Genomic DNA, 17017 nt, shown 5'->3' with positions numbered 1-17017 from the left:
AGCCCTGAGTAAATGTTTGAGAGCTTCCTATGAAATGCTCTGTAAACCACTGGAATTCGTAGCAGCAGGCATTATGGGACCAAAATGCCCCTGGAGGGAAGAAAACCGAAGCGGACAGGGAAAAAGATTTGATGACACATGGAGATATGGTAGTAAAGGGCAGTATTTTAAACCACGAGACTATCTAGCCACTCCCATCAGGCAGTGACTTTGCTTTCCTGCAAAGAGGCAGGAAAAAGCCTAACCATGCTCAAGAAGGGACTGAAATGTTTATGACAAGGATTATAATGTTTGTGACTACAGGAGACTGGATTTAGTGGTTCAGCAGCTGCTGCCCAGCCCTTTGCATCAGTCTTCTGTGACAGCTGAGAATTAATGTTAGGGAATAGGCATTGTCAAGAAGGCTGGTTTTAAGATTTAATAAGGTTTAAAGTAATTTTAGTGTTTACGTTCACATATCACAAGGAAGCAGCTCCTGTGCCCACTGAAGCTGACCAGAGTTTTGCTAATGGAAAAACTTCCACTTCTCAAATGGAGGTTAGACCAGGCCTCAGAAAACAACTCACGACAAGGGTTAAACATAGTCCTTCTTTGTAAAACCTAAACATCAGGCAAATGTTTTCCAGGATATTTCTCTGGGGCTGACTTCTGCCAAGATGCCAACCCGTTACTGATATGCTGCACACAGGACAAGGTTGCACCACCAGTAGCCTCTCATGGTACCCAGCAGTCCATAGCATCTGCATACAGTAAATCCAACTTAATCGGAGATTCCTCATAAAATTTACTAACACTGCAAACACAAAATTTTTAGACTAACTTCAAATTTCACACCATATTTTCTCACTTAGGCACAGGGTCTTTTCCCAGTGGTTTGTGAGTTATTTTTAAGACAAAAAGTATGCAATCAATTCAGTCTGTGGATTTGGAGAATGTAAATGAGGTTGGCTGATACACACAATTTCTCTGTTGTAAAGAACCCTCCTTCTCCACCACAGACCCCACATGAAGACTTTATTGCCTCCACAGAGCGTACAACAGAGGCCAATGGATCATACTACTCTTCAATAAGATGCTGGGGAAATAACATGCTTAAAACAAACAGCACTTGCTTGAACCTCCCTACTTTTGAAATAGAGCCTTAATATTTGACATGGGAGTTACCAGCTTCATGGAGATATGTACCTATAACATTGCTGTTCCTTTAAAACTCCACTCAAATACAGCCAAATTGTGACCTTCTGAAGCCTAGAGTTAACACACATCTCAGCAGATGCATTACAGGTTAGCAGCTCAATTCCCACCAATTCCCCTAAATTGAGCATAGCTAGGACAGCGGCTGCAAGGCTCCTGGTGGTTTTCACTGCAACTGCTCTTTCTGGTGACCTGGAGCCCTTGAGATATTGGACACAAGAAGCCAAGAGTTATCACTGAAAGTGATACTGACTGAAAGTCAGTGAAGGGGTGAGGTGCTGCAACTGGAAGGTGGAAATGGCAGAGAACCAAGATACAGAGTACCACAGCTGGGGGAAGCTTGGGCATACAGGCAACGCCTCCCTGGCCTGTGTGGGGGACAGGGTGAGAGTGGAGGGCTGAAAACTAAACTGGGATGTACAGGAGTCTGGGATGTGGAGGCAGGAACTGGGACTAGCGGCAGGAAGAGAGAGGTTTAGGGAAAGGGTGTCCTCAGTTCACAAGGACACGGATGTACAAAGGCAGGAGGGTCTGCACCTGCTTCCCTCACTATCTAGGAACAGAGTTTAGGAGTTCTCAGACCTCTTACATCTTGTTATAACCGGTGAAATCCACAGGTAAACTGTGCCACATATGTCCCTCCATACATGTGCAACAATGATGCTTTATAACAAGGGCACTAGCAGATGCATACAACTGCAGCTCTTCACTGTGCAACTAATGTTGCTTTAACACACCATGAAAGTCTACTAAAGTCTAGATTATCAACCTTCACAATAGGTTGCCTTTTTTATCTCTTGGATATGTAACAAAAAGCCTCATGAATCATGTGACTGACAGCACTGTAGACAGAACAGGAAAGGATAAGATGGGACCAAGTTTTTCCTGTAACATTCAATTTCTCTTTTTCTTAACTTTTGGGTGTCCCGTGTGTGCTTATCCTGCCTCTCCATACACCTTTTGCTTGCTCATTCCTGGGTCCTTGTCGCTGCAGGTGTCCTCTGTTGGACATATTCCTGGTGCACCTGCCTAAGGAACTGCTGCTGAAGTTGCATTGGTGCTGGCTCTCCCAAAAAGATGCCATGTCCTCAGAACATTTTGGCTGGAGGGAAATCTCTGAGGAAAAGACAGGGGAGCAGCACATCCTTAACACATGCTGTGATCTCCTGGTGCTTGGATGTTTCAGGGGCAGCTGTGTGTGAGTCTGTACTGAAATCAGGGCTGTGCAAAGAAGCACTGCTATGTAGTCAGAAAAAGTAAGCCTGGTCATATTGGAGACCCAAATGCTATACCACACTGACTTTTTCATTATTTATTTACTTCATCTTATTTTATTATTTAATCTATTAAGATTTTAGATGAAGACCACGCTCAACCAAGTCTGTTTTCTAGGTTGAGGTTCTCAACCAACTGTTTTTAACCCACAGAATCTTCCCTTTATCTATAAATCACCTTGGAAAGAAAAGATATTTTAGGTGACACCATTTCTCTCTTCTCTGTTGCCCTGGCACAAACCTTATGTGCCTGTCCTACCAGTAGATGCTTTGCTCATCATGTGAGGCATGCTAGTCCCAGCCCACAATCCCAGCGCATTTCCTAATTTACCAAATACATGAGCAACACTTGCCAGCAGTGTCTAAGAGACTGTTGTCACCAGCACATAAGGAGCAATCACCTAGCCCAAGCCAGTACCAGAAGTATTTCAGACTCAGAATGTGAGAGAAGAGTATGTGCGACACCAAGCATCTGTCAAAAGAAGTAATTTTAATGTAGTCCCTTTGTGGCCATTTACTTTCCACCCAATTGCCGTGAATTATTCCCATATCATGCCAAGCATACATTCTTGTTCTGCCATTTCAGTGCAACTTTTTGCAAGATAAAGACCTAAAGCTCCTGCCAAACTGACTTCTGAGCAACTGCCATGGCCTCATCATATACCACCAAACCTTCTCTTTCAGCACAACTCATGTGAAAAGACAGCAAAAACAGACCAGCGAAGGGCACCTCTCCCTGCCAGCCCGTAGGAATCAAATCTTGGCCACATCAGTGTGTCGGAATGGCCACATCACATCATGCCAAGGATATACTTTATTATTCTCTCCACAATAAAATCAGTTCAGTTATGTGTAACAGTAAAAAATGCATTCTTAATAAGATTTTCTCTATTACTGATATGTGGTTTTATATACATAAACATATGCATGTACACGCAGTCATCTGCTCCAGGCTTACTATAGTAAAGATATCATGTTAAGTAGCTGTGCAGTTTATAAAATGATTTGCTGTCAAACAGAATGAGTAAAATCTAGATGAAATGTAAACATTTATACTAAGGCCAAGAAAAATGATTGACAATTCTCAGAATTTGTCTTATTTCCCTAACAGAACTGAAAAAGAGTGGATCAAATCCTTACCGTGTGTTGGGCTTCAGGTTCTCAATTGGCAAATGAGTAGAACCTGAAGTCCTGGTTGACCACTTATTCTTTAAAAAGTCATCATAGGATGCACTGTAAACCAGATAGCCTGTAAATGGGAAAGATAAATAGTTGTGAGGATTCTAAATAAATTTTAAGTAAATGATACGCCTGGGTGCTGTGCTAGATTTTATGGGTTACAAGGAGTGGAAGCATCTTTGAATATGAAAGTGATTTGATGCCTAACTCTTCTGGAAAACCCCAGGCTAGAAGAATTTCCTGTTATTAGCTAATAATAATGGAGCATTACATCAAAGAATGGTACATTAGAAGCGCATATTCTGATTTAAAACACAGTGAAGGCAAAAAGATGACAGAGGCAACACATTCACTGCTTAAAGTGATACACTGTCTGTGCAGAAACTAATATAGTTAGAAACACCAAGGGGATTTTGGGGGGAAAAAACCCAACATGTTATATAGACTGCACTCGGTAAGGTACTGGATCAACAGCCTTGAAGAAGGAAAAGCTGTGGGACAGACACCACACAGCCTGTTCAAGTGCCACCTTCTCCCTTTCCAATCATTCAGAAGTTCCCACCCCTTGGCTGTGGCTGTCAGCTGCAGAGCTGGGAGAGGCTCCTTGAAAGCTGGATGTTAACACCAAAGCAGTGTCATTTTCCAATGCTTACTTCAGACTTTTGGGTCCACTGACAAACAGGGGTTGATTAATTTCTAAAATATTTTTGTTATTTACTCTAGTGTTTTTCCAGCAATGTTTGAAATTCATTCTTGAAGTCAGCTGGGCTTCTCTCTGGCTCTCAAAAAGTCTAAAGACATTAAAGGAGATCTAATTGAATACATTCGTTTAACACATTCCCCATCCCTGAACCTCGCTTGCCAGACTATTTGAGCAAAATTTCATTAAAGGAAGGTAAGCATAGCCTCGGCCACAGACTCCACTGGAGATAATTGACTCTGATACATTCTTTTCCCACAAAAAAAGTGTGCTAGAAGATCACCAAGCAAGTCAGAAGCCCCTCTACAGGCAGACCATTCCTGCAGCCATGCTCACAACCAGGCAAGGACCCAGACCAGCTCCAGCCAAGTGGTCACCTTTGTCTGAAGTGGACTGAAGCCAAGTGTGAAAGATGCTCCAAAGGCAGGCTTGGGAGGTGCCTGCAGTGGAGCTGAGGGTGCTACCTGGGGGCAGAAGTGCTCAGCTGAGCAAAGCGCTATCACAGATACCATCCAGGCAAGAAGCAGTGCTTTCAGAACCATTGGCACAAAATCAGTGCCAAAATCTAAGACTGAGGGATGACAAGAGGGACCTTTCTCACTCCCTGGAAAGTAGCTCATCTCCCTCAGAAAACTGAAGAGAATTCATGAGCCATTGGCTCAGTTCAAGGTAAAAATGGTCTTTTAAGAAAATCTTCCCCGCTGCCCCATCTGGAGAGTACCTGTTACCATGTCTCCTTGAGCAGGTTTGGCCCAGTCCACAATGACAAAGGAGTGACAGCCTTCAACTGCCACGACAGTGATGTTGTAAGGGGCTTTCAGAGGACGCAGATCTTTCTCTCTGAGGTCATTAGGGATGATTTCATCGAGGCTTTCCACTTGGAAGTGCTCCAAGGCCTCAGTCAAGGAGCAGGGGGCTGCTGGATCTTTATTGAGATAGGTCACATAAGGAGCTGGAAGAGACAGGAAAGGGTGGGTTTAGCTGGCAGTTTGTCGGTAACACAGGCTGGTAACTTCCTGAAAAGAAGAGAGTCAAGTTTTGTGATGCATTTTAAAATTCCTCACCTTCCAGTTTTTCACTGCTGCCAACAAAGTATGGCTTGTGTTCAGTTTGACTGATGTGCAGGGGGAATGGGATGCCAATATTCAAGTCTACCCCACGGTAACGACCACACCCAATTAGGCAAAGACAGAAGGACCATCTTTGCTATGAGAGGCAGAAGAGAGCAGTCTGACCGCAGGACCCTCCTCATGCTACTTCCAGCTGATCTGGAAGCAAGCATGAAAATGTCACCCAAACTTTCTGCCTTTCCACATGAGGGAACAGATCCCTGCCAGGGCCTTAGATCGTCTAAGACTTTAGGTGTCGAAGTGGTTGGTTTTTAACAAACATCCTGAAGCTGGAGTGAAGCAGCAGATGGAACAAGAATAATTCCAAGGTAAAGTCCAACCAGGTTAAACAAAGGGATTATTGCTGTTGTCCCCTGAGTACTAAGGGACCAGGAGTCATGAATTCCTACCTTCAGGCATGTGATCCCAACCTGTAACTTCTATTTTTAAAAGCTTTATACTGACTGGAATTGCACTTCAGTTCAGGAAAAGATTAAACCATCTTTTTATTGCCTTAAAAGTCACTGTAACATTCAAAGCAAGGACTATAAAACTTGCTTTGGAAATGTTTATTCAGTGGCAATAATACAATTCATTGAAATGGTAATATTATTTCCCTAGTGCCTTGAAATGTTCATAAAACAACATTTCTTGGTTTATCTTATTGGATTTCATGCCCTAAAGGGATTTTTTCCAGATCTTGCAATGAAGTTAATTTTAGCCTCTCCAGCTAAATGAATCAAGAAGCACTGTCAGCAAGAGAGCCGAATAGAAACATCATGAAATTGTTTGGACAGGGAAAACTGAAGATGCACTGGAAAAAGTCTCAGCATATATAAAAACGAGTCTTCTACTCCAGCAGTAGAGCTCCACTTTAAGCCACACGAAGCTTGTGGATATTGGAAAGGAAGGCAAGACATCAGTCAACGCTGACTCTCCATGCCCTGAACTCCCATCTAAAAGGCCAGGTGAGCCAGCAGCTGACCTGACCTCAGTTCAGATGCCAGAGGTTTGTAAAGGGCTGTGGGGGATCACCAGTCCGGTGTGGAGGCTGGAATGCAGTGCCCTACCACCTCCAAATCCCTCCAGTCTGGCTCTCAGCTGCTTCTCCGACAAAGAAGCAGAGCAGCTCTGAAGTTAGAGCTGAAACACACTTTACAGCTCACATGCACAGGAGCCAGCCTCACAGCTCACGCCAACGTATTGAGGGTTCCTTCACCAAGTTCCTTCTATAAAGCAAAGATACAAACAGCAAAATCAAATTTATCTCTGTTGGTTTTACTTTTCGGAAAGTTTATATCCAAAACACCATTCATTCCTTGACTTTGAAGCACACCTTTGACATACATGCTTGTGCAAGGACGGTGAAATCACTGAGGTTGCATGGGTCAGTGGAAAAGAATTTGGTCCCCCAGAGGAAGACTCGCACCTACATGGAGACTTTCATTGACTGAACTACTGGTGTGATGTGAACTACTGGTAATGATGCAGCTGAGCTGAACTGAGCACTACAGTTGACACTTGTTCTCTTACGGAACACAATGCAGAACGCAAAGCAGAGCACTTTTACTGTAAGAGTACAAAGAGGTTTGCACTGCTTCAACAAAAGCAGTGTGGGTCCACACTTAGACAAGCAAGCACCAAAGCTAGGAACAAAGTACTACTGTTTGGGTTTCCCAGTTGGCAGTCCTTACACAGACCACACACTAGTCTGTTCGATGCATCTGTACAATGGCCTCAGCTTAAGCGCTGACAATGCTAGAAAAAGAATTCTTTGCAGCACAAGTAGTAAGCTACATAAACCACAGGACATCCTTACCAGTGAACCGTTTCTTCCCAGCGATATCATATTCTGACACAGGGGTGGTGCCAACACCACTCATCTCTGGATAGATAACTTCCAGTTCTGTTGTTGTAGAAGCAGTGGTGGTGGTGACAGTGGTGGTGGTTGGTGGCAAAGTGCTCTCAAAAAACTCGTAGTCTTTAGAGGAAACATGAGATGAAAATGTTAGTTTGCTTCATGTTATTTTGGCTTAACTACAAGAAGGGAAACATTCCTGTCCCCCACCACAGTCCCAAAGCAGTGCCACACACCCTGCCCTAGCTGCCACACACTCCTTACGGGCCTCTAAGTCAGGGCTGGTCACACCTCAGACTTGCAAGGGTTTCTACCAAACTGATGACAGCGAGCCTTTGCCCTAGGATACCAGTAGTGTTGCTGACTTAGACATCGCCCACAGAGGTAAAAAGGATAACAATAAATGAATGCATTCATAGAGCAATATCCTGAACATGCTTTGTCTGCTATCTTCCCCCATAACCCTCAAGAGAAGACGGCACAGTGATTGTGCCACAGCCTGGCCACAGCCCTCAGATGCAGATGGAAGGAGAAAGGGAGTGAAAAAATAGCTTTTTGAGAAATCTCTGTGTTATTATTCTAAAATGCTAGAGCTGGTTCAAAGGGACTTTCATGTCCAGAAACAGTTGCCTTTGGACCCTTCCTCTTCACATGTGATGTAGAGCTCTGGAAAACTTTTCCAGCTCACCATTGCCTGCTTAAGCTCCCATTCACCCACCTGCCCCCTCAAACTTCATTCCAAAGAAAGAAGACAGGGAAAAAAAACAACCCCAAACATGCCACTTGCAATAGACTTTTACAGTTAAACAGTACCATCGTCATATATCACATACGCCTCTGGAGTTGCTGTCACATCCGAATCCAGTCCTGAGAAGGTATCTATGGAAAAAGAAAGAGAAAAACGCTATAAGAATTCAATGGTCTCATCCCCACCCTCCTAGTAAAATACTTCTGAAACAAAGTTTAAAATAAAAACCTTTAGGCAGTTGATTTGTGAAGAAACAAGACGACTGCCTAGTTTCCAGATAACTCAGTGACAGACAGCTCTGGGTATTTAGAATAACAGATGAGTAGCTAACTGCAGTAGCTGAGAGTTTTGTTGAGGGAAAATAGGTTCAGGGCAGCTACTCAAAATCAAAAGTAATGCAGCCTCCAGGAGCTCTGCCCTGGGCCCCAGACGCTCTGGAGCAAAGACAGGCTGCAAGCAACTGTGTAATGCTCAAGTCAGGGTTTGACAATGTTTTATAGTCTTGAGAGCAGCAAATGTGAGAAACTTATATGCAAAAAAACAACCCAGCAATTAAACTGAAAACTTGTATTTAAATATTTTTTCGGGGGAATAAAGATCAAACAACCACAGAGCCATGACACTTAGAGACTGGCTAGCAAGTAATGCAGCCCAAAAGGAATGGATTTGTAGAATGAAGTAACTGATGCTGGATTTTCCAGAATTTTATTTTGCACTAGCTCTAGTCTGATCCTGTGGACTGAATGCCCACTACAGGTTGAAGCACAGATGTTTCATCCTGAAGCACTGTTTCTGCTTTAGTTTCATCCAACAGGAATTCAGATTGTGCACAGCAAGATTGCTCTATGATGCACATGAAAGCATAGCAAGAGAAGGTTAATGTGAGGTGCACACCCCAAACATTCTCCCAATCCACCCTACAAAACAATGCAAATGCATCCACAGACTTCCCAGTTGCCTATCCCTACATCTTGTCTCAATATCTCTGCAGGTCATGTATCCATCACCAGATACATCAACCATCAAGCACCTGATCTTGTGAGCCCTGGAGGCCTCTCTGCATGCTCTGAGAAATGCATTTCTCCACATGTTATGCAGGGAAGCCACAGAGTACACAAACCTCAGATTAGCTATGAAACGCATGGCTACGATTACCATATTAGCCATGAAATGCAATCAAAGCAAAAGCATTGTGCTGGAGCCCACTGCAGGTAACATCAGAAGTCTTCAATGAAATGCTGGGACTATGGAGAGGCCAGTGTGTGAACAAAGACAAGGGAAAGACAGCTTTCATCTCAGGATATTACGCAGAAACTGGTAATGTTATTTTTACGAAGCCAGTAATACAAACAATGCAAAATTTTAATTGCCAGCGTCAAATAGTTCACAAATATAACCCCAATGATACATTTTCATTTTTCAGGGTTGGTTTTTTTTTTTTATTTAGAACAACAATTATTGTACAAGACTAATTTTTTGTTACTACAGTAAGTTTCTTTTACATACACAGTAGTGATTTTAATGCCAAAATAAGCTTTGAAAATACAGTAAATGGGTTAATTCTTGTCAGAATTTCACATAGAAAATCTGACATTTTCTCATGGTAGACTTCTGCAGTCACTTTTAAGGAGAAGATCCACTTGGAAGCCACTTGACTTCTCTGAGGGTAGCCAGTGTAGTCAGCAGGGAGCAAAGTAGATCCTTTGCTGAATTCTGCAGATCTTCTCATCACAGTTGGCCATCATCAACCAGCGTCTATAATGCATGCACTTACCTTTGGCTATATCCAAGTAAACAAGAGGTTTAGATATGCAGAAGTGTGAAGTCCTTCATGGGCAGAATTCAACTCATTCACACCTATTAGCTGGTCAGCTTTTGCTGATGATCCAGCAAAAATAAATACTATTTTCTGGTTTTGTAGGTGTTCAGTCTCTTCTACTTCACTGTCTGTGCTTCTTTAGCATTAGCTGTGGCACGGCAACAATAAGGGTACTTCCCAAAAGACTTTTTCTCACTTTATAATCCTCTGTACACACACAGCTTGCTCCATCACCTTTTGCTGCAGCTCTTCAGTGAACCCGCCTGTACCAAATGAGGCTAAGCCTGCTATGACTACTTGCCACAGGCTTTTGGCATCTGTAAGGACAATGGACTGTGCAACCATCACTTGACTTTATTACACCTAACATGGTTGTCTCCACCTTTTCATTCCTTGCGAGTTCATGAAAAAAGTTTAGCTGATATCACTGACAAATCATGCTTGTGTGGCCAGACTCCTTCCTGAAAGTTAAAGATTGCAGTGTACTGAATCTACTGAAACGTTGACAACAAATTCTGCTGGGTCAAGCAAAAATCCTGCCAGAGAGTAAGCAAATTTACCAAAGCTTTAGAATATTTGGCGATGAGTTTTGACTCAGATTAAAGGCAAAGACAACATAAAAATACAATTTGGAAACGGTCAAGGGAAAACTGCATGAAATATTTTGATAGTTCACGTAGCAGTTGTTTATCCCTCTTGAAATAGACAGTGCACTTGTTAAAACTAGCCGTCATTAAACAAATACCACAAAGATGCATTCTTTTCAAGCAAGCTCCTCCGTGGAACGGGCAGGTTGGTTTTGTTGCAGTTGTCAAATGTTGCAGCAGGTCACCAGGATGAAAAAAAAGGAGAAAATCTTCAGAGAAACTTTCACAAGTGCCATGTAGGGACTAACACTGAGCTGTATAGAAGGTCAGAAGTAGAAATCCAGCACTATCTTGTCTTCCACTGTGATGTGCTTGCAGATATACTGTCAAAACGGCAGACGGTTTAGGAGTCACTTAAAGGCCATTCTCACTGAACACGCAGCCTGTGTAAAAAACTAGTTTTTGTTCAAGCCCATCTGGTAGAAGGAAAAAAAAAAAAAATAAAAATGTTTTGAAATGTTTACCAAGCAGAATATTTTGAAATGTTCACAAAATCACAGGAAAAGTCCCCACCCCACAACTCTGCTAAAAATAATACTGCACAGCTTTTTGTTCCTCAGCTTCTGGAGCGTATAATCAGATTAACGCCAGACATATTGCATGAACTCTTACTGTTCTTATAATGTGTATTCTCAGAAGAGGTCCTTCAGCTATCAAATAGCACAGGACAAAGAGAGGAAACATTGTGGGATATAAGCAATATTTAAGGTAAGCAAAAGGAGCTGGTGGGAGTGGGAAGGACTCTAAGTCTACCAAAAACTGTGGCCCCCTCTAGGCAGCTTTGAAAATGTCAGGGTGACTATGCATAATAATATTTGTAACACTTTTGTAAATACAATTAAGAACAATGAAAGCGCCAAAGGCAAACACAAAAATCTTCAAAGAAATATTTAACAATGATGCTAATTTTTATATATATACAGATGTTTGTGTGTCTACATATCCATGCACATATACAAGCACACTTCTACAAATGCATACTATCAAACATTGTTAGATACGTAACTGTTAGATAAATATGAACACTATATATCATTGTGATTCCACTGTACGAGGCACTAACATCTCTGAGTCATTACTTACCTAGGGTAGCTGGTAAGGGAATTTTCAGTCTTCTGCTTCCAAGATCCTTTTCAAAGAAATCATCCTCAGACTCAGTGTGGATGAAATGCTGAAGCCACATTTTTCCACCTCTGCACTCTTCAAAGTGATAGGTCAGCTCCCTAGGCCATGGTTACATGACCTACTTGTAAATCTACTTTAGCTTCAGAGATAAAGGTGTATGGGGAAAGGTAAGGGGATTTCATTAACCATTAAAACTGGCTACTGCAGTTGGCAGATTTCTGACTACGAACCTGTTGTTTAAGTTATGACCATGCTGCTGCTGCCCATTTGTAGACTGAGTTGGGTATTACCCACAAATGGAAAGCATAAGGACAACTATGGTGCTGCCTGATCTGGTTTTGCAAAATAAGCAGCTAACTGGTTTGCAATTCAACATTCAGGTTATGAAAGGGTAAAACGTGGTAGGAACAGGCTCAATGCCCAAAGACTCCAGTGCATTTGTATTTGTTTACTTTGGATTTCAGTTTGGCACCACATCTTAAGCTTGTATAGCTGCAACAGAGAAATAATGACATGCACCCACACTGTTCCATATTTTCAGATGAGAAAGAAATTAGAGTACAACTCATTGGCTTATCTACGCATAGCCAAGGTTGTCCTTCACCAGCTTCATCCATGATGTGCTACATTCCTGCTAGACAATCTCTATCTGCAAGGGCTGGCAAGAGAACAAGAATCTCATTTTGCAAAAGCTGGTTTCACCATGGCTCAAACGAGAGACCCTTCAGAATTTATTGTGAGAAATGAACACAAAATAGACACACCATATAGTGTCTTCAGGTCCTTCCCTGGCCTGAAATGGAGTGAGGACTCCCTTACATGTGAGTGCTTTGACCACAAAACTACTGCCTATAGTTCTGCTCATGTGCATGAATGTATGTCATAAGACTGGATCCAACACAAAATCAAAGTTTTGATGAAATCAAAGTATTTCCACAAAAAACTTCAGCTTTGGTGAAAGTTAACATTTTCCAATGAAAAACCATTTAACACCCAAACCCCTCATCAATTGCTCTAACCTCAGCTCCTACCTTATCACAAGGTCCAAAGTCTTCAGAGGCAGATTCTTTCCTGCTTTACATTTGTGTAACTGTGCTGTACAAACAGCACAACCAAAGAAGTTCTAATTACACAAAGGAAAGTTACCTTCTGCATTGCACTCCGGCAGGCCATCGAACCCCAAAAGCAAGTTGCCCTCATCATCATACTGTCCATAGGTGCCTGGAGGACAGGTTGGGAGTGGTTTCTCAGTGGGTGGTTCAGTGGTGGTTGGTTCAGGAGTGGTAGTGGTAGTTGTAGCAACAGTTGTTGTAGTAGTTGTAGTAGTTGTTGTGGTAGTTGTTGGGGGTATTGTTGTAGTAGTAGTTGAGGGAGTGGTTGTTCTCTTAATCATTTCAAGACCAATCAAAGGTTTCCCTCCAAGGCTTATTATTGGTTTATCTTGTGCACTCGCTACAGGTTTACTAAATCTGCTGTGTCCAAACAAAGGTAATCCATCCGGACTCACCACTGGGGCACCCTTTTCATCTAGAAGAGAAGAACAAAACCAAAAAATCTCACCATTAATCCATTTCAGGATTATAGCATGGCATTCATCAACAGTAGATACCACAAGAGCACTGAGAGTGTGATTTACAGGCTCTTGTAACTAAGCTGACAAAGAAGGTTGTTATCTAGGACAGAGCTATGGCTGAGGAAGCTGGAAAACGGTTCAGAGAACCTCAGATAAACCACAGTGGTATTCACTTTTATCAGCTGCTTGATAAACACTTCTTGGGAAAACTGCAGGGAGGTTTCACTTCAGAATCGCAACATGCAGACAGCGCCTGCATTTAATCTAAGTCAGTCTTGTAACTGTTGATGAAAGGTATGATGAATCCATACCCTGCTCCCTGACGTCAAACATGTGCAAGGGAAAACTGGGATGAGCTGGTGAGATGCTGTCACTCCAGGTAAACTTTTATGCCAAATTCTGTGTATTACAAATATTCATGGCAACCAGTTTAACAGCAGGCACTGAATTTGCGTTCAAGAGATCCATACAGATGTACTGATATGCAAACAGCAGTGTTTCTCACAGATCACACACAGGGTTTTTTACTATTCGTGGTCAGTTTCAGAAGAAAAAATGAAATCACCACATACTGGTACAGTGCTAGTGGTGGGGAATAATTATTTAATAATTATTTCTATGTACACAAAGCATCAATACTTATTCTGTCTCAGTTCTGCAGTCCTTTCTAATGCTGATAAAAGTGAGGATTTGGGTGATTCTTAGTGCCTTATACTCTGGAGCCCCACAGGATGCTCCAAAGCCTCTGCAGGTCCTGAAATGTGCTGACTGCCTGATGGAGACCTGAGCTACAAGTAACTCCAAACGGCTTGCATGGGACCTGGGGAGGCCTGAAGCATTTAACAGCTCTAAGGCTTGTACCATGTGCACAAAAACTGCAGGGTTTTTTTCTGTAAGAAGGAAGCTGTCACTTACCGACAATTGTACGTCCATCCCCTCCTAACTTCACTCGGAGAGGGTTGCCTTGGGAATCCTGGAGGTATTTTCCTTCAACATTTAAAACAAGCCCTCGGTCAAGATCTACAATCTAAAAGCAACAGATGGAGGCAAGTTTAGCTAACACAAGAGGAGGTGAAATAAGATTTCAAAGTAACAGAAATCCTGGGGAAATTCAGTTGCTAAGTGCAATGTTCAGGAGTAGCTACAACACATACAGACTTTTAAAAGTGGGTCATTAATTGCATAGTAATCACTGAAAAACCACTGCTGAAGAAAGCAGATCCCCAGGAACTGGGCTCCAGAGTTGCATGTCCATAATCATATTGCCTACTGTAGCTCTCACATGCAAAGGAGCAACTCCCTTGATTTTCTTGGGCTGCGCAACTCCCAAGGTGGATTCCTATAACACTGATTTGAGTATGACCTTGAGCGCTTTTGAAGATGGCATTTAAAAGAATCCGTTTTTAAAAGAAAAAGAAAAATTAAACTAGTTAATTTAGATTGAAATGGCACTGAAAACAAAGTAGCTAAGATTTTAATCGGGGTAGGAGACTGAGGAAAAGCTTCTGTCTCATAAAGCAAATTTGTCCAAGAGTTTGAACTGAATTCAAGAGGTAACTGCAGTTAAAACCCAGAGCTCATTTCTATTTCAACACAAAATAGCTGAACCGTATGCTGGTTTAACCTGAGGCAGCAGACTCTGAGCCACAGAACACACAAAGGAAAAAGGTGTTAAGTGCTGGAAGGAAACTGGGAAGAGAATGTAAGCAGCAGTTCCAGGCTGGCAAGACAGACTTACATTTGATGCTGGGGAAACGACTGTAGCAGGAGGGACAGTATATTAAGAGATCAGCTTCTGAAGCTGTCCAGGCCCCAGATGTTGACACAGATCCTCTTGCTTTACAAGGTGTTTGTCCTGCTTGCAGCAATGCCTTCCTCTTGCAGGGCAGAGAGAGAAGCCCCATGGGCTCCCAAGGACCTTTCTAGCCCGCTTTCTGGAGCCTACTGAAAAGGCTTTGGGCATGCTTTTCAAAATGCCTCCCTGGAATGTGACATATCTGATGCACCTTTTTATGTTCCTCTAATGCAAACAGTAAGATTGAAGTGGCCGTGAAATAACTGTTGTTATGTGTCACACTATGTGTGAGCAGCTCTACTGACACCAGTTCCCTCCCCAGTTTGTTGGTTATAAAGTCACTGGAAAGGATTTTAAAAGACAAGCTCTCGGCATGTAGGGCTTTCCTACATGCATTCCTAGTACAGGAATGGGGGTTTCCTAGGTGCATTCTGAAAATACCACTGGAAACATGCCTGTACGAATGGCAAAATGCTGAAAGATACGTACATATGTGCATTTTAAAGCATTGTGACACTTATGGAGTAACTTTGTATTTTGATACTCTTGCTCACAAGCTTCTCCCTGGAGTTTGAGTCTGGGAAAAGCACTGCTGAACACGTCTTTCCCGGCAGCTCTCCCAGGCAGTCCCCACTCACACTGCATGGCAGACAATCTCAGAGTCACTGGAGAGTATAAGTCTCACTGACTTTGAGGGAAAAATGTTACATTAAATTTATGGGAGTAATGCTAGAGTTGAAAATTCAAGCCACCAGGCTTTGAATGACACATGTAAAATATTCAGATAGAGAAATGTAGAATTTGTCCTTAGATTTCAGTTGAGCAGTAGAAACTAGATCACTAAGAATAACCTCACTTTACAGCTTCATTTACTGAGGGCACTCACTGTTCTCTCTTCTCTTAGTAAAAATGGAAGTACAATAAAAGGCCAAAGCATCTTGAATTTGGAGAGAAGGTCACCCTACCCACTTTGTTCCTTGAGGGCCATTGATTACTCTCTGTCCACTTGGTTTTCCATTATTACCAGGCATTATTTTTCCATTTCCATTTTTTGTTGTAAGATTAGGTCTGCCATTGTAACCTGAAACAGAAAACACACTATTCTGAAGGAATCTGTGCAACCCACAAATCACATTCTAACGTGCAAAGAAATGCATTTTCTGACTTATCTGGACACAAATTAGAGCAGAAAGAGCCATCACCACACTCGTCAAAACAGGCATTTCCTTTCTGCCTGGAGCAACTGTTGTGACTCTGTCAGATTCCAGCAGCTGACACAAGCATCTGAAATGGTTTCTTCTGAAGAGATTCAACACTCTTTTTTTTCTAACGACGTTTATTTGGTCTCTTTATTCCCTCTTGGTTTTTTAGAGTAGTGCCATTTCTAGATGGTATCTAGAAATGGCATTACCACCATAAAAATCTGATCTTCGTAAACATTTGAGAAGTGGGGTCAGGGAAGAAACCATTACTAAATACAAATACTTGTTCAACCCTATCCTTACACAAAGCTATAGTGATGAAATGAAAGAAGAAGGGATGGAAATTACCTCCTCTGTTTTTAAGCTGTAAAAGGGAGGACTGTCCTTCTCTAGCTGAAAAAACCACTGCTACACAGAGGCACACTCAGCTCAGAAGTGGAGAAGCAGTGGCACTGAGCTGCAGGCCCCACAGCTCAGAAAAGGCAGCAATTTTCACATCCTAGCTCAGAGACTTGCCTCCAGAAAAACATAGATTAAAACATATACATATATTAACTGGCAGAAAAAAAATAACTGAACACTCCTCAGCTATTAACTCCCCAATTGCATGGCTAGCAGTAAGCTGGAATCCAACCTTCATAGAGAAATCTGTTGTTCTTTCATACCATGCATCTCATCCTCCATGGTATTATTTAAGGTTCACTCCCATCTTAAAGATCTGCAAGCTGGTGGACCTCTACACAACACTGAGTCTGACTAAAGCATAGCAAATACAATAGTCCAGCTGCATGATT

The 17017-nt window shown here is 42.3% G+C and overlaps 1 protein-coding gene across 2 annotated transcripts in view; it reads right to left on the bottom strand.

Annotated features, from left to right (window-relative positions):
- The window catches only part of FNDC1 (fibronectin type III domain containing 1), a 64972-nt gene that overhangs the window by 13422 nt on the left and 34533 nt on the right, over window positions 1–17017 (bottom strand). For both annotated transcript variants that reach the window (XM_030499634.1, XM_030499635.1), the window contains 7 exons: window positions 15987–16102; window positions 14142–14253; window positions 12800–13180; window positions 8128–8193; window positions 7276–7437; window positions 5069–5299; window positions 3609–3717 (listed from right to left, as the gene is read on the bottom strand). In XM_030499634.1, the coding sequence (XP_030355494.1) occupies window positions 3609–3717; window positions 5069–5299; window positions 7276–7437; window positions 8128–8193; window positions 12800–13180; window positions 14142–14253; window positions 15987–16102 (1177 nt within the window). The remainder of the gene's footprint in view (window positions 1–3608; window positions 3718–5068; window positions 5300–7275; window positions 7438–8127; window positions 8194–12799; window positions 13181–14141; window positions 14254–15986; window positions 16103–17017) is intronic.

This window comes from Strigops habroptila, chromosome 10, assembly GCF_004027225.2.
Source record: "Strigops habroptila isolate Jane chromosome 10, bStrHab1.2.pri, whole genome shotgun sequence".
NCBI lineage: Eukaryota > Metazoa > Chordata > Aves > Psittaciformes > Psittacidae > Strigops > Strigops habroptila.
Note: the sequence above shows the minus strand (reverse complement) of the source record. Positions and strands in the feature narration are given on the sequence as shown.